This window comes from Macaca nemestrina, chromosome 1 (assembly GCF_043159975.1).
Source record: "Macaca nemestrina isolate mMacNem1 chromosome 1, mMacNem.hap1, whole genome shotgun sequence".
Lineage (NCBI taxonomy): Eukaryota > Metazoa > Chordata > Mammalia > Primates > Cercopithecidae > Macaca > Macaca nemestrina.
This window is the reverse complement of record NC_092125.1, coordinates 135,873,230-135,891,308: the sequence shown is the minus strand read 5'-3', so window position 1 is coordinate 135,891,308 and position 18,079 is coordinate 135,873,230. Positions and strand designations below refer to the sequence as shown.

The 18,079-nt window shown below is 36.8% G+C and overlaps 1 protein-coding gene across 6 annotated transcripts in view; it reads right to left on the bottom strand.

The window, feature by feature from the left end:
- Window positions 1–18,079, bottom strand: part of LOC105485445 (dihydropyrimidine dehydrogenase) — an 875,814-nt gene that overhangs the window by 311,804 nt on the left and 545,931 nt on the right. For 5 of the 6 annotated variants that reach the window (XM_011747801.2, XM_071074657.1, XM_071074711.1 and 2 more), the window contains one exon: window positions 3,867–3,935. The exons of the other annotated variant lie outside the window; for it this stretch is intronic. In XM_011747801.2, the coding sequence (XP_011746103.2) occupies window positions 3,867–3,935 (69 nt within the window). The remainder of the gene's footprint in view (window positions 1–3,866; window positions 3,936–18,079) is intronic. 6 annotated transcript variants of the gene reach the window in all.

Below are 18,079 nucleotides of genomic sequence, written 5' to 3'. Positions count from 1 at the left end.
GTCTCTTCCTACCAAAGGTGGTCAGAACCTTGGCAATCCCTCATCAGGTACCTGACTTAAAATCATCATCATTGGATTTTAAACCCTTCAAGTTCATGGGTGCCAAATAAAATACCACTCTTCCCATTTATTCTGTAATGGCTTCCTTTTTGTTTGCCACATGGCAATACTCAAATTGTATACTTCTTTTCTACTTCATTCAACAAATATCTGCTGGTAGAGAAAGCCTTGTGCTTGGAATTGAGGATTAAGCAGTGAACCACACAGGGGTCTCGATCCCCATGGACATTATTTCACTATTTACATTACACAAATACATTATTTGTGTAATGCTTTCTAACAAGCAGGACAGAGGAACTATTAGTAATGACTAATGACACAATTGTTAATCACCATTTTATTATATGCTACAGAGGAAAAGCACAGGCAGAGGTAGATCCAGATTTTGGGGAGCCTAATGCTTAAGTAATTTGGAAAACCCTCTTTAAGGAAAAAACGATAACCAAACATTGTAAACACAGAGTTAGGTACAGGGACTTGGAAATGGTCCATGCAAGTAAATGCCCTGAAGCTTAAGCTTCATTAACTATCTGGTCAACTGGCCTCTGAAGACAGGGGCTTAGAATATAGGACAGGGAGGTTTAACCTATGTGGTTGGAGGCTCAGGGTTGAGGAAGAGAGAACATTGCAGGCCAAGGGAACAGCAAACTTTCTGAGTTGGGAATATGTTGGAGGAGGAAAAGAAGGCAGCAGGATCTGGAATGCAGAAAACAGATCCACAGTGACACTGGAGAGAGGCAGGCAGGGGAAGGGCCAAGTAGCACTTAATGGTCAAGTCAAGGGTTCTGAAATTAGGAAAGATGGAAAGAATTTGGATTGGTTGAGAGCAAGATGATTAGTGGAGCTATTGCTGATAAACTTGGTAATGATGCATTTTGGACCACAGCCAATTATATGCTTCCTCAAATTTGATGGCACCACTTGTCACCCAGGAATTTTGCCGCTACTTCAAAGGGAAACCCGAGTCCCTGTTGCTATCTTCACATCTCCTTCAGTAACTGTCCACTCTCACAGACTCCCTCCAGATGAGACTGGGTTGTGTCACAACCTCCACTGAGCCTGTCAAAGTAAGAGCTCCAGGAGCACCAGTGCCCACGCCCGATCAGGAGGCTCTGGCCTTTCCCTTCAATTCTGGGTTTAGATGAAGCATCACACCCCACGCTAGGAAATCTAGCTTCCCTATGGTGTGAAATGGGACCGGTGAGAGACAGGAAACTGAAGGAGCCAGTAGACTCATTCCTTCCACTTCCTTTCCTAGAAAGTGATGAGACAATGGGTGATTCTATCATATTGTGAGATGATGTGCTATTCCTTGTCCCATATAACTGAGCAATTGGCTGCATTTCCTTGTGAAGTTGTGTCCAGCTCTGGAACACACCATATTGTGCTTGTTTTCCCTTCTCCCCATCTCATTTTTCTTTTCTCCTCAGTCTTACTGCTCTGAGATTATATACTTCAATAAAGCTTTTTTCACATTAACTTTGACTCAGGCTCTATTTTCAAGGCTAATTACAAATTAAGAAAGAAATTGATTCAAGATGGACTATACTGGATTAAAGATCCATTGACAAGTGAATACTGTGAACCTTCAGCAATGGCTCAATTTGGCATATATCTGATTGCTCCCTATTGTTCATCTTTGCTTTGGCTGGTCAGGGACTTTATACATAGTAGGTGTTTCATAAATCTTCTTTTGCATAAATTTGGAGTATACTACCAAGGTTCCAGAAAAGCAAGAGAGCCTGTGGTCAGGTACGTGGACCAAGAAAGCTAACCAGATTCTAACAATGTTACTGATTTGACACAAGCAGTAGAAACTTCTTTATGGTGCTCAAAAACATGACAAAGTCAAGCCAGGTTGAAGAATATAGAAGACAACACGAAACGGGTATGCATTCTAAGGTTCTACTGCTCCATATGTGTCATTTCTGTTTCAGATAAAGTAGCAAAAAGCTGATAGCAGGTTTCCTCAGCTCTCTATTGTGTAATTCAAGAATTAATCGGCCATAAAGAGGGTTTTATAAACTTAAGATTTAGTATACATCATCACATCACATCATTAGCTAAACTTAAAACAGTTGGCATGCAAGAGTGCTGGTGTGGTGTCTCTGATTTCTTACATCCCTATGCCACCAAGAAATGTACATGTTAGGTAGTATAGTAACTTGGACTTGAATATGTTTTTGTTGGTTTTGAAGATTTTAATGTCGATTTTTCCATTGTAAGGAAATCTGTTTTAACCTGTTTTGAAACATATTCATAAAATCAAAACCAAATACTGATTCTATAAAATGTTATTGGGTGCCTACCATATGAACTGTGATGAAATCATGCTGCTTAATATTACCCTCCTAGAAGCTGTGAAGGCCTAGGGGATACTTCCTTCATGTGATATCTCCTGGGCTAGTCCAGATTTAGGATTATAGTGAAGATTTTTATTTTTTAATTGATATTATCATACCTTCTTGTTATGCAGACTGCTCTCCTATGGGGAGATTTTGCAGACCGTTTTGACTGAACAAAAGGCATACCTTTTCCTCCCTTCTTTCTTTTTTCTTTCTTCCTTTCTTTTTATTTATGTTTTTGCTATAGAGTAATTAGAAGGTGATATTAAATAAAACGGAAATTAAAGAAACTTATGAAATGTGAAAGATATCTTTAGGTTAGCCAGTTTGTTTATAATTAAAGGCTTTTGACTTATAAAAAGTAATCTTGCCTATTTAAAAATTAATGTCTAATATTGAAAAAAAAATTTTTGAAAAGTATTTTGTTCTTACAGAAAGGCAGAGAAGCAAGCGGCATGATAAAGCCATTCATCATAGTCAGCTTAAAATTGGCACAGCTCAAGCCAAGCACGGGCTCTGTGGAAGATTTCATGGTCAATTAGGTAAATACATGTATCAAATGAACCCAGCACGGAAGATCACGAGGCCAATTACTGATCATGTTTAATTTCACCCCTCTAAGTCCCAGAAGTAATTTTTTCCTTTCTCATTTTTAAAATATCCAAATAAAAGGTATAATCAACATTTTTGAACACTATAGAGAGCTTTGCAGTATTTTATAATGTAGCCTCAATTAGTTCATCGGTATCGTTAGATTTAGTCTTCTATATTACTGAGAGGTTTTCAAGAAACCCCAGCTAAGACTCTCCAGACTATTTTCCATGACAGCATGATGGACATAAGTGTATAATTTTAAGTATGTATTTTTCTATTTGAAATACAAATTTGAGGCACATGGTTACTTGTTTGCATTTGTGCAGGATTCAATTTATATTATGGAAAACCTGCTGACTAGTGTTCCATTCAGGAGCATTCTGTCCCACTCTTTTATGCATGTCTGTATTCAAACTAGAATAGTATTAAATGAACCTTTTATACTTTAAATATTCAAGAGTTTTATATTCAAAATTTCTTCTCTTACTGTCAAACTAGTTTGCCTAATGGCAAGGTAAGATCAAGTTAGACTCTCAAAGGTAGAATTAAATTTTATCATGGCATCCATCATAATATACAGTTTGCTTAACATGCAAATAAAGAGTGTATGGATCCAGAGAATAAAGGATTTTTAGGTAGTGAGTGAAATCCAAGGGACTGCTTTTATAGAATAAATTCCTTTTAAATTTACATTTCCATCATTTTAATGAAAACACAGGGTAAACAAATTATAATAAAAATGTTTTAAGTTACATTTTCAATTCAATTTTACTTCTAGTGCATTATTTTTCATGGCAGCTCTTTATTTAAAACTAATAAAAATAGGAGAGAAGAAATGAAATAAATATATACGAAAGTAACCATTACCTCAGACTTTTTGGCAAGTTCCATCCAGTCATTTTTATTGTAACTGCACATGATGCTAGCAATCACAATCTTTAAAAAGAAAAAGGGTATAAGTTCAAGTAGTTATGCAGTTGTACACAAAGATACATTAATATTTATATAAATTTATAATGGTACACTATATTATAAAATTAGTTTTCAAACTGTTAAAAAAATAAATCATTAGAAAACAGCAGGTATGATAGCAAAACACAGGGTGACATTTGGGGCTTTGGAATTACATTAGGAGACTTTCTCATTTAGTATCTGTGAACACGAGGGCAAGTTACTTAACTTTTCTGATCCTCAGCATTCTCTTTTTCAAAATAGAAATGATATTACTGACTTTGCCATCCTCTGAAAGTAGCAATGTAAATACATGCATGTATCTGAAGGGATTGTCTAATTATACAATGCCGTTAAAATGCTGTTTGTAATTACTGGTCTAGTGAAAAGGTTTTAAGTGATGGAAAAGAAAAAAAATTAGTGTTTCTTTCAAACATAACTCATTATAGTATACATAATACCTTAAATATTCATAGTGCATTATAGTTTTAAATTTTATTACATATTATTTAACTACATTATTACCAAAATCCCATAATGGAGACTGTATAGAGTAGTAATTACTAGTGCCTCCTCTGAAACTAGGATGCCCAGGTTAGAACCCTGACTCTGTCACTTACACGTGGCTCTGGTCAAAGTATTTAGTTTCCTGATTGGTAAAATATGAATAGTAGTGCCACTTATTAAGAAAAGTAATAACAGAAATTGGCCAGGCGTGGTGGCTCACACTTGTAATCCCAACCCTTTGGGAGGCAGAGGTGGGTGGATCACTTGAGGTCAGGAGTTCGAGATCTGGCCAACATTGTGAAACCCCATCTCTACTAAAAATACAAAAATTATCCAGGCATGGTGGCATGTGCCTGTATACAGCTACTCAAGAGGCAGAGACAGGAGAATTGCTTGAACCAGGAGGTGGAGGTTGCAGTGAGCCAAGATCGTGCTGCCGCTACACTCCAGCCTGGGCAACAGAGCGAGACTCCATCTCAAAAAAGAAAAGAAAAGAGAAGTAATAACAGAAATTTAACAGAAATGGCTAAGACTTATATAGCTCTTACAGTGTGCTTGGCACTGTTTCAATGGTTTTTACTTTATTAACTTATTTAATCATTCCCAGTGTTATTCTCCCCACTTTACAGATGAAGACGCCGAGGCAATGAGACCTGACAGTCATAGCTGATAAGGAGCAGAGCTAGGACCCAGAGCCAGGCAGTGTGACTGACTGAGAGTCTGTGCTTTTAACCACTAGGTTTTGCTAGCCCAAAGCAAATACTTACATGTAAGTAATTATTTCCTATCATTATCATTTAAAGACTATGAAATTGAGGCTGGGTGCGGTGGTTCATGCCTATAATCCCAGCACTTTGGGAAGCAGAAGCAGGAAGATCGCTTGAGCCCAGGAATTCATTACCAGCCTGAGAAACATAGCAATACCTTGTCTCCACAAAAAAACAGAAAAACTAGCTGGGTGTGGTGACCTGACCCTGTAGTCCCAGCCACTCAGGAAGCTGAGATGGGAAGATCACTTGACTCCAGGTGTTCAAGGTTACAGGGAGCTATGATCGCGTTACTGCACTCCGGCCTGGGCAACAGAGCAAGATTCTATCTCTATAAAGTAAGAGATTGAGACACAAAGAGTTTGTGCCAAGCTTAAAGTTGCAGAGTCTAGTGTTAAGAATCCTCTAAAAGCCATTATGCTCTCACTTCATAGAGCTTTTTTATTTACGTTGAGAAAAATCCAAAGATATGCTGTAAAAGTCAGATAAATGTTTTCATCAGGAGGATACAAAATTGTGACCATATTGGAGAGAGTTCTAAAAACCAGGGAGAGAAGTCTGTCTTTAAAGTTTTCCTTTTTTTTCTTTCCGGATAGACTACAAACACCATGAAAGCTGGGGCTGCTCTGCATTAGTCATCATTTATCTACAGTAACTAGCATGGTATTTGGCACATATCAAAGACTGAAAGAAAAAATGAATGAGGTCACCAGAGGTTTAGGAGCAAGGGGTTGCATTGTCAGCTTACCCTTTTAAGAAGATTAAGTAGAAATGGATATCATAAGTTAGAGAAGGGAAAAATAAACAATTGAAAACTGCTGGCGATGATATGAGTAAGAGTGAAGAGTGATTAGGGCTGATGAAGGTATCTGTCTTGGTGATGAAAAAATAATCAGATATTAAAATACACAGGACTAATCAACCAGAGAAGCAATTAAAAAGAAGGAAGCAAAAGATCTGAGAGTCTGAATCAAAGCCACTGAGAAATTCGCAGAACATTAGTCACACAAAGGTTAAACAACTTTCCGAAATATGGAAGCCAGGAGAAACAGCAATTTTGAATAGATTCCTTAGAGAGAGGAACAAAGAGAAGAAAGTAAAAGTAGATGATGGATAGAGAAAATTAAGCATGCCAAATTATTATTCATTGAGTTTAGGATTCAACTTTTTTCGTCTAGTGAAACTACAGCTTTTCAGAATTGGGGAGAAAAATGTAAGAATGCTTGTTCCATGGCCTTTTCTCTAGGGGCTAAAAGAAGTGAAAAGTCATACTCCAAGTTTCATTTGCAACCATAAAAGGGTCACCATGTAATTATGCAGTTTTAGTTAGAGATGCTTTCCACCCTTTCCAAGTGATCTAAGATCTTGCTCAGGGGTGCTATACCCTATTCTCCAGTTGGAAAAAAGATCAAGGAGAAATATCAAAGAGGGCACCAGATCTTCCAGGACTAGACCTAACACCTCTTGGTGTAGGCATCCCTTGCAAAACAAAGCAAAGCAAAGCAAAGCAAAGCAAAGCAAAGCAAAGCAAAACAAAACAAAACAGAAAGAGAGAGAGAGATTAAGGACCTTATTTGAAACGAAAAATCAACTGGGATGATGCCTGGGGGCAGGTGACAGCATTCTATTGTCTTCAGTGGCCACAAGGCAGAGGTCAAGTAAAAAACAGTCTGTTAATCTAAGGATTTAGGGAATGAGCAGAGCCCTGAGGCTTGTTGCTAGAACTTCAAGGGCAGAGACAGTACAAAGATACAGACTGAAGAAAAACAAAAAAATTAGCTATTAGATACTAGTTACCCTGTGGTGAAACTGATAATAAGCATACATTTTTAGGAAATTTTTTTCTTAAAACAAAATAAAACAACCACCACCACAAAACCCCCCACCTCCTAGCATAACAAAATAATCCCCTAATTCACATTCCCATGCAACTATGAAGTGGCTGCTCAATCAGCACAGTCACAGCATGTGTACCCCTCTCTCCAGCTCCCCTCTCAGGGTTCCATGGAGGACAAGAAAAACCTTTCAGGTGGGCTGAATCTAGCCAGGCAGATGGGTTGACCAAAGAAATCCACACAAGGGAAGCAAGGTTTACCAGCCTTGACAGTAGGATATGATATGTGCTCTCAACTAGGGGCTAACACTGTTTCTCTCTTTTACATGGCAATTTTAATTTTAACAGAGCTATTTTTCACTTCAAATTTATATTGACTGTGCCAGGGTTAGTTAAGATAATTGTTCGCCCTGTAGGTTGCTGAGAATCATGAGGCACTACAATTGGGCTTGATGAAGAAAAATAAATATCATCCAGAGAGTTGTTCAGGATATTGAGAGAATCATGCCATCGAATGCTGGTGGGCAGCCTCTGACTGAGGAGGGGTGGACACCGATGGGAGAGACATATTATGGTAAGCGGAGGTTTCCATTGTATGCTCTGAGCAGCCAAGCACTATCCTGTTCTCCTTTCCCTATCCATTGAAAGCAGACTCTACCTTCTTGCCCCCCCAAAAGAGAAAGTATCTCCACTTGCACTAATCACAGGAATTGGGTACTCTGCTCCTATCAAAATCCTTCAGTGGAACTGGGAAAGCTAAAGATTTTTTTTTTTTTTTTGTGAAGTTTGATTTTTTGTGTGTGAAGTTTGATTTTTGTGTGTGTGTGTGTGTGTGTGAAGTTTGTTCACAGCTGCTGGTGATCACTGACTCCTCAACCACTTTCCCACCCCAAAGCTTACTACACTGGGAAGAAAAGCAGAGACAGTGGAAAGTACACAAATACACGAGATGGAAAGAGATCCCCTTTGCACCACTTTTAAGGCCAGATGGCTCACTAACATATCTGTGTATTTAAATTAATAAATACCACATTTTAGCTTAAGGAAATTCTATTTTTACATTCTTGCTTTATGATTTAAAAGTCTTGACAATTACTACATGCTAAGCTACAATTGTCATGTTGCAAAGCAATTTTTTAAATCAATTAAATTTCAGGAAAAAATAACTTCATATTTATTTTAGAAATGTGAAATGGTCTAAGGATTTTAAATATCCTTATCTAAAACCAGAGGATGGTTTGTGAAAATATGTGGTAGCATTCTATTTCTGAGAAATAAAGATGACCAAAAAGTAATTTTACTTTTTATTAAAAGAGATAGCAATTTTTCAGAGTCAGGTGAAAGACATTAACGCTAAAAGGACACTGGACACAATTTAATATCTATTTGATGATTACAAGGCCCTTCAGTGTTTTGCTGTATTTTATTTTTAATCAAGCAGGAGGGAACAGATTTTTTTTTCCCATGAAAAAAACAGAATGATGGATATTTTATATCATGAGACATCATGCAATGTTATTAGAAATAAATACGCAATGAAATATATTCTTAAATCAAAGTAACCTTTTTCTATATCAATATTTCACTTAATTTATGCCATTTCCAGTGCTCAACTTTTACTGCTCATATTTTAAAACATTATTTGAATGAGCAGATAGTGAAACCCAGATGCTACATAATATTTGAACTTTGTCTCCCCCCATCCTACATTTTATGTTACACAGTCTGGTGGGAGATTCAATGTCACCTAATTGATTAATAAGCAAATTGAGCATCTACTATACGAGGAATTAAATGGCACACAAAATGGAGCTTAAGAAATTGACTTAGCATCTTCGTGCATTCAACTTCCAACCAATATTTCTTGAGCCCCACTATATGCCAATAGCTGTTCTAACTCAGAAGTGATGAACAAGACAGAAAAAGTCCCTGCCCTCCTGAAGCTTACATTTTAGGGAGGAAAATGTCATAATGATTAAAAAAGAAAAGATACATTAATTGGACCATTTTCAGTTCCAATTGTTAGACCTATTTACAATATTATTGTTAGGAAGACAGTAATAGAGGAGGAGAGCATGACAGAGAATCACCAGAATACATATATGCATATCAGATACATAGTCTGTAAAAACCTCCCTAAGTTGAAAACTGAGAGATGAGATGGCACCTCATATTAAATAAAATGCAGAAGTGAGTAAAAGCAGCCAGCTATGTAGAAGTAACTACAGGTGCAAAGACTGAGTTGGGAATGAGCATGGTATGTTCAAGGGGAAAAAAGAAGGCTTTTGTGGTTGTAGATTCATGAGAGGACAGGAATAGTATGAAAGAAAATGAGAGAAGCAGGCAATAGCCAGATCTCTGGGAGCTCTGAACCCTGTGGGAGATTGGGTTTTATTGTAGGTGTAATGGCAGGCCACAGAAAGGTTTAAAGGAGGGTGATAAAATAATCTGATGTACATTTTCAAAAGATGCTTCTTACTATATGGAATGGGATAAGGGGGTTAAGGGTGAAAGCAAGGAGTCTGATTATGTAGAAATAATGTGGCTTTCATGATATCCATGGAGATATAGAGAAGTGGATAGCTCTGAGGTTCTAGTTGGCGAATGCTCAGATTTAGAGAGACAGAGAAAAGTAGAAATTAAGAATGATCTGAGATATTTGGCTTGAACTACTGAACTGTGAATGCAAATAATTTACTGAGATAGAATAAAGTCTAATGAAGAAAGTAGTAGGGGAATATTGAAGAGGTCCAATTACAATATTTTACATTTAATACGTCTAAGTAAGCAGAGCATTAGTGAAGACATCAATTGTGCCACTGGATACATGAGTGGAGAATTCACTAAAGAGGTCAAGGATAAAGGTGCAAGTTTTAGAGACTTCAAAATATGATGGTATTTGAAGTCACCAGGCTAGATGACTTCACAAAAGGAAGAAAATAATACAGGGAAAAAGAAAGGCCCTAGGACTGACCTGGGGGCACAAGAGAGTGTGATGTCGTGCCAAGAGAAGGAAGTGTTCCAAAAAGTAAGGAACAATCAACCGTGATGAATGCTTCTGAAAGTCTGCGTCAAAGAGCAGAAAAGTGTCCACTGGATTTGAAGAGAGAAAAATCATTCATAACCTTTATAAGAGGGGTTTCAGGGAAGTGACAGGGACAAAAGTCAGGCTGGAATGAGTTGAGTGAATAGAATATGAAGAAGTAGAGGCAATACACAAATCTCTCTAAACGTTTTCTTGGGCTAGCTGAAAGACAAATGAGGGCAGCCTGTACAAGGTCATGGGAGGACTAATGATTTTTTCTTAATGGACTATATTTGAGTATGTTTTTACACTGGTGAAAATGATTTGAGAAAGAGAAAGAAGCTCTTGAAAAGGGAAGAGGGGATGATTAATCGAGAGTACAAGTGGAGAAAGTGGCCTTTAAGAGAGGCAGAGGCATTGTTTCTATTTAACAGGATAAAAAACGAGTAGAGAGAGAAAAATAACTATGGATACATTTAGGTTTCTAAATTCGATGTGGAAAAAGTAAAATCATTCTTCCTGGTGTCTACATTTTCATTATGAACTAGGATGTAAGGTCTCTTGCTGAGGGTAAAGAGAACTAGTTACGGGTTTGTGACTGTGAGGAAGAGATGAAAGTATGAAATAGTCTCTAAAAATGGGCCAAGCATAGTGGCTCATATGCCTGTAATCCTAGCTACTCAGGAGGCTGAGGCAGGAGGATGGCTTGAGCCCAGGAGTTTGGAGGCTTCAGTGAGCTATGATTGTACCTCTGCACTACAGCCTGGGTGACAGAATGAGATTTTGTCTTTGAAAAAAAAAAAAAAAAAAAAAGGAAGAAAGAAAAGAAAGGGAAAACAAATTTGCTAAGAATATGGTATGATTACTAGGTCAAAAAGGCAGATGTATTTAATCGGTGTTGACAATGTTTATGAAAATATGACTAGCAAAAATAAAAGGACAAGATGATTTACAAAATTGGAACATAGATTACAGTCCTCTTTATATTACTGAAAACATAAAATTGGGTTTTATAGATTGTCTTAGAGTTGAGGTCCATTTTATCAAGATGCTTTTAAGTGCTTCAGTCATTAAAATTTGATGTGCTCCTGAAAAGTCATTCTTTTAGTGAATTCTGCTTTGTAGAAAACACTTTTAAATTGGAGTATTTAATAGTTTTGACTTTCATTTTGACTAATTAATACAATTTAAGAAAATGTACATATTTTTTGTAAACATCTAATTTCTATGAGACATTAACATTTCGAAGCATATAAAATGCAAAGTATAATAATTTACTAATCAAGTTTTGCATATTTCTTTCTCTCTGAAAGGTATCTCAAAGGTGAAAAACAATGGGTAGATGCCTACTTGGTTAAAAAAAAAAAAAAAAAAAAGTAGTACTATAAGGCTTCCACTGTCATCCTTTGAATTTTTAAATAAAGGAATCAAATTTAATGGTCACCTTTTTTTTTGTTTTGACAATTCCATTTCCTTAGGGAATAAATAAAATTATTTTATTAAGTAGCTTTTAAAAACTGAATGTCATTAAAGCTTACACATTAAAAATTAAGGTGGAGAACAACATAAAACTTGCAATGGCTTACAATAACAAGCAGGCTGTCTTGTCAAATTCCCATTGACTTCAAGCCCATGCTTTTTAAAACACATTGACAACGCTGTTTTGGTATTCTGTAACCATACTGTGAACTACATAGGAAATCCAGTCAACAATTCAGCTTCAAGACAATCTAAATTTTTTAGTAGGGAAAAAGTGCAAAGTGACAGGGGTGAACAACTATAAATTACAAGTAGCCAAGTCAGGTTTTGTCAAACACTTTAACAAAATCATTGCTAAGACTACTGGGATTATATTGATGAGGAAAAACAGCATGAGACATTTGATTTTCAAAGACATTTAAACAAAGAAAATAAGTTTATTAAATGTTAATTAACCATACAACATTCAAATTTTAGATGTCCTTTATGTCTTAGTTCAAATATAGTGAAAGTGAGATTGGTGCAATATTCCTGAAATAGACACATTAACCATAAGACATTTAAGGTGAAATTAATAAGCTTTTCAAATTTTATTTGCTCATTGCTTATTTAATGGTCATAAATGAGACTAGTATGCTTACAAGCTGTCTTTTAAAATTATTTAAAAATTCAATTTTTGGTTTATTTGGGGGCTGACAAATGTCTTATTTACGAAACTATTTCAAATCCAGAAAAGTCATATTTAAAGTTAAACAATATACAAGATTTTCTATAAAAAATCAGAGATGTTTTCCAACACAACAGGAAACAACCACTGTACCAGTCCAGGAGCTACAGTAACTTGCTTTTTCCTCCCCTTTTGATCACTCCATATGTTTTTATTTAGTTCCTGTCCCCAGTATGCTTAGGAATTGATCTCCTCAAGGTTAACAGTGACCTCACCAAATATATTAGATACTTTTCAGCCCAGATCTGTACTAAACTCTCTTCAGCATTTAAGACTACTAACCACCTCCAGCTTCTTGAATCCCTCTTGTAACTGAGCTTCAGAGATACCACTTACTTTTCCTTTTTTTTTTTTTTTTTTTTTTTTGGTGTTCCTTTTTCTACCTCTGCCAATTTCTCACATGTTGATGCTCTCAGGGTCCACTCACGGTCCTCTTTTAGTCTCATTTCACATGCATTCACTAAACATCATATTTGCAATGATTATGAATAATATCTATTAATACATGCAGAAAATCCCAAAAGTGTATACCTATAAACTGCACATTTTTCCTAAGTGCAAGAATTGCATATATGACTACCTGTTAGCACCAAATTTCCATTTGTTCAAAACCAAACTTAAATTTCTCCACTCTAAATTTGCTTATTTATCCACACTAAATATATTTATGTTTCACTCTTTTGTCCCAGATTAGAAAACCAGGAATATCCTATCTTTGTCACCCACATCCAATGATTTACCAAGTACCGGTTTTCAAACTTGACTGAGCATTGAAATTATCTAGTGAGTTAAAAAATGATAACAATCCCAAGGATTCTGAGTTAACTTGTATGGAGTGAGGTGCAGGCATCAGAGTTTTTCAAGGCTCTCTAGGTGGTTCTAAAGTACAGGGAAGTTTGAGAAGTACTGCTCTAGTTTATTTCTCAAATATCTCCATGTTCCTCATTGTGACTGTATTAAGATCCTCACCATTTCTTCCCTGGATTACTGCAGAAGTTTCCTTATTAGTTGCCCCATATCTGATTTCAGCCTATGCTATGTGCCAAATTATTCTAAAGAGACAAACCTCCTCATATTACACTTTGGCTTCAAATCCAATTTCAGGATAAAATAATAGGCTATACAAGACCACAGTGCAACTTTTGCTTTGACCACACTGAATTACTTTGCTTCCTGAGTGTAATTTGCATGCTGAATTATCTTGATCATATTTCTGTTCCTTTTGTTTAAATGTATAAGGAATGGTCAAAGCATATGACATAATAAAGGAAACATGAAAATTGATACAAAAAATAACACTAACCAAGATAAAATAAGAGCAAAAGAAAGGGTAATCATTTGTAGCTGTGTGAATCAGGGAAGGCACCATACAACAGGAACACTCGACCAATTATGAAATCACCCATGGACACTTAGAAGTATACCTCGAAGACACTGCAGGTTTGATCCCAGATCACAGGTGTAACAATAATGAAGAAATTTGAAATATTGCAAGAATTACCAAAATATGAACACAGAAACATGAAGTGAGTGTATGCGGTTGGAAAAGTGGCACCAATAGACTTGTTAGAAGCAGGATTGCCACAACCTTCAATTTGTAAAAAAACACAATATTGCAATAAAATGAGGTATGTCTGTATTGGAAATTGATTTAAAAATCCAAGGAGGTAGAGTACTCCAGGTAGAGTGAGCAGCAGGAGCAAAAGCAAAGGATGATGTATTTAAGGAATATGCTATGTTTAAGAAATCTCAGGTAGTTCAATTTGGCTGACTTAGGGAGAAACAAATGGTTATATTTCACAGAAAATGAAGCAAGATACCTAAATAGGAACCTGGTTTATGCAGGCAAGGGACTAAACAATGGTTTCTAATCAGCTAAGCATTTGGATTTGAATTTTCAACCATTTTCTCTAGTAAATTCGTGCTTCTCATGTAGACGTTGCCTTCTGGGATACCTCTCCTGTGCCCCATTGCTCCCCTGACTTCTTTTGGCACTCCTCTTCTGAGATTCCTCAGTATCCTTTTCATTTTTCTGCTATGACATTTGTTATGTTGTATTTGTTTATACATTTTATATATTTTTAAAAATATATATTTTCATATACACTGTACCTTCTACCTTCTAGAGACAGAATAAGGAGGACACATAGATGGTAAAAGGTAAGGGGTTCTAGATTCTTTTATAATTTATAAAGTACATTTTATATCAAAAATAATTATCCATTATATTTGTTTCTATATTTACAGTTTAGTACAGATTTTCACATACATTATCTCATTTATTCCCCACAATCTTGAATTTAAGGAATCTTATACTGATAATAACGAGGCATGGATAATTTAAATTACTTTACCAGGGTCAAGTTAATCAATAGCGAAGGCAGGGATTAAGCTCAGGTCTTTTGATTCCAAGCTCCTTTCTACTACATCAAGACTATACCTTATTGATTTCCTATCCTTTCAATTTACATTAGAGATTCTAGTTGATTTTAGGCTTCAACCCTCTCATGGTAGATTGTTTGAAAACACTGTTACCTCCCTGTTGCCATGCCCCTTCGGAAGGACTCCCATCAAGTGGGGGCATTTATCTACCCAACCTTTGGGTGAGGACTGATTTTGTGACTTGTTTTAATCAACAGAACATGGTAGAGGTGATGTTGTCCAGAGTTAAACCAAAGCTTGAAGGGGCCTGGTGCTTTTCTGCTTCCTCTCTTGAAATCCTACCAAGCCAAGTCGACAAGCCAGTGTAGGCTGCTGAAGGATGACAGACCACATGACACAGAGACAAGCCATCCAGCTGAGGCTGACCTAGATTAGCCAGCCCCTAGCCTACTTGGAACTTGACCACAGATGAAGTAAGACCAGGTAAGACCAGAAGAACCATGCAGCATAGCCCAGTTAAGCAAATTGCTAACATCCACAATCATGAACTAAATTAATAGTCATTTTCAATCCTAAATTTGAGATGTTTTGTTATGTAGGAAAAGTTAACTGATGCCACTTTTACTAAGTACCACAGTAAGAACCATTACATGCTGTGTATTTGCATATGCTGAGCACTATGTTTAGAATTTCACATGACTTATCTCTAATCCTTAGAACAACACAGCATAGAAATTATTAGCCCCACTTTACAGACAGAAAAAGAATCCTTCAAGAAGTTAAATAACTACTCACAGTGGCACGGCCAGTAAGAGTAGATACAAAGCTTGATCTGTTTGACTATAATATTTATACTTTGAATGATTTTTCTGTGCTCCTTATACAACCTTTATAGAAAATGTGTTGGTTTACTTTTATAGATGGTGAATTTTATTCAATGTGTGTCAGTTTTTATTATATTCATTCTCAGAGGCTAACTTTATTTCTATGATCTTGGCCAATGAATTAGTTTACTATAGCTCTGTATACCATCTAAGCTAGACCACCAGATGAAACTGCCTAAGAAATCATAAAATTAGAGGAAAGAACAAGTGAGCAGGAACCAATGGCATGATACATAGCCACCCGACCATTAATGCATGTTAAGGGCTGATGATGGGGTAGTATTGGCTCTTTATAATCTGGCTCCAAATCACCTTGCTGCCCCTTATCTTGACATACCAAACTGAACCTCTTTTAATTTTTTTTGAGACGGAGTCTTGCTCTGTCACCCAGGCTGGAGTGCAGTGGCACGATCTTGGCTCACTGTGAGCTCTGGTTCCTGGGTTCACACCATTCTCCTGCCTCAGCCTCCCAAGTAGCTGGGACTACAGGCGCCCACCACAACGCCAGGCTAATTTTTTGTATTTTTTAGTAGAGATGGGGTTTCACCGTGTTAGCCAGGATGGTCTCGATCTCCTGACTTCGTGATCCGCCCGCCTCGGCCTCCCAAAGTTCTGGGATTACAGGCATGAGCCACTGCGCCCGGCCTGAAGCTCTTATATATACCGGCTACCACATACTACATGTACTTTTAGATTTCCATTCTTTTCCTGATGTTGGTCCTTCTTGTAGTGCCATCCTAGATGTCTGACTGTACGTCTCCTATCTACTTCTCAAGGTTTAACTCAGAGCTAACCTCAACCATATCATCCTCAATGATCTCAGAGACAGAATCACTGTTTTCTCTTGGTATTCAAGTGTGCTACGCCAACCACTACTCAGTTCCTGTTGGACTGTGTCAGATAGATGTTCATTTATATCATTCTCTTCTCTTGTCCCAATTCTCTTACCTCACTCAATGGGAGAACATGCTAATTATTATTCACCTTTAGTTTCTTATCATTAGGTGCAGCATTGCCTAGCACCTAATGTAATTTAGTAAATGTTGGTGGAAAGAAAGATGGCCTATTATTAATAGATGTTTTGAAACTTCTGTTTCATCCCTATGAAGACTGTAGTACTTGCTGCAAGTAAAAGTGCATGCATGAAACTACCATGACTAATATATATGTATGTATAAAAGACCATGACTACTACTGTGTATACTATAGTAGTCATGTAGTCATGTAGTAGTAGTAGCAGCTGTTATATACGTATGACATATATATATATATGGTATATCTTATGAACTTACATTGACATAGCATCATCAGACAAAGTCCACAGAGTTACATCAGAGTTCGCTCTTGCTGTTACACATTCTATGGGTTTGGACAATATATAATGACATGTTTGCATTGTTATAGTATCATACAGAGTATTTTCACTCTCCTAAAATTTTTCTGTGCTCCACCTATTCATTTTCTCTCATCTCACCCAATCCTCCTGGCTATCACTGATTTCTTTACCATCTCCATTTTCCAGAATATCAGACAGTTGGAATCACACAGTACATAGCGTTTTCATTATGGCTTCCTTCAGTTAGTAATATGCATTCAAGGTTCCCCCATGTATTTTCATGGCTTGGTATTTATACCTTTTTAGTACTAAATAATATATCACTGTCTATATGTACCAAAGTTTATCATTCACCTACTGAAGGATATTTTGGTTACTTCCCAGTTTGGGTAATTATGAATAAAGCTGCTGTAAACATCCATGTGCAGGTTTTGGTGGAAATATAAGTTTTCAACTCCTTTGGGTTAATACCAAGGAGTGGAGTTGTTGGATCATATGGTAAGAGTATTTGTAGTTTTATAAGAAACTGCCACGTACTGTCTTCTAAAGTGATCAAATCATTTTGTATTCCCACCAGCAATAAATGAGAGCTCCTTTACTCCAGACCCTCATCAGAATTTGATGTTGTCAGTGTTATGAATTTTGGCTATTCTAATAGATGTGTAGTGGTACCTCATTGTTGTTTTAATTTGCATTTCCCTCCTGACACAGAGTACTTTTTCATATGCTCATCTGCCATCTGTTTATCTTCTTTGATGAGGTGGCTGTTAAAGTCTTTGGCTCATTTTTAAAAATCTGGTTCGTTGTTTTCTTATTGTTGAATTTTAAGTGTTCTTTGTATATTTTGGATAACCGTACTTTCTCAAATGTGTCTTTTACAAATATTTTCTCCCAGTCTGTGGCTTGACTTCTCATTCTCTTGATATTATCTTTCACTGAGCAGAAGTTTGTTTGTTTTGTTTTGTTTCGTTTGTTTGTTAGTTTGAGACAGAGTCTTGCTCTGTCTCCCAGGCTGCAGTGCAGTGGCACAATCTCTGCTCACTGCAACCTCCCCCTCCCAGGTTCAAGCGATTCTCCTGCTTCAGCCTCCTGAGCAGCTGGGATTCCAGGCACCTACCACCATGTCCAGCTAATTTTTGTATTTTTAGTCAAGATGGGGTTTTGTCATGTTGGCCAGGCTGGTTTCGA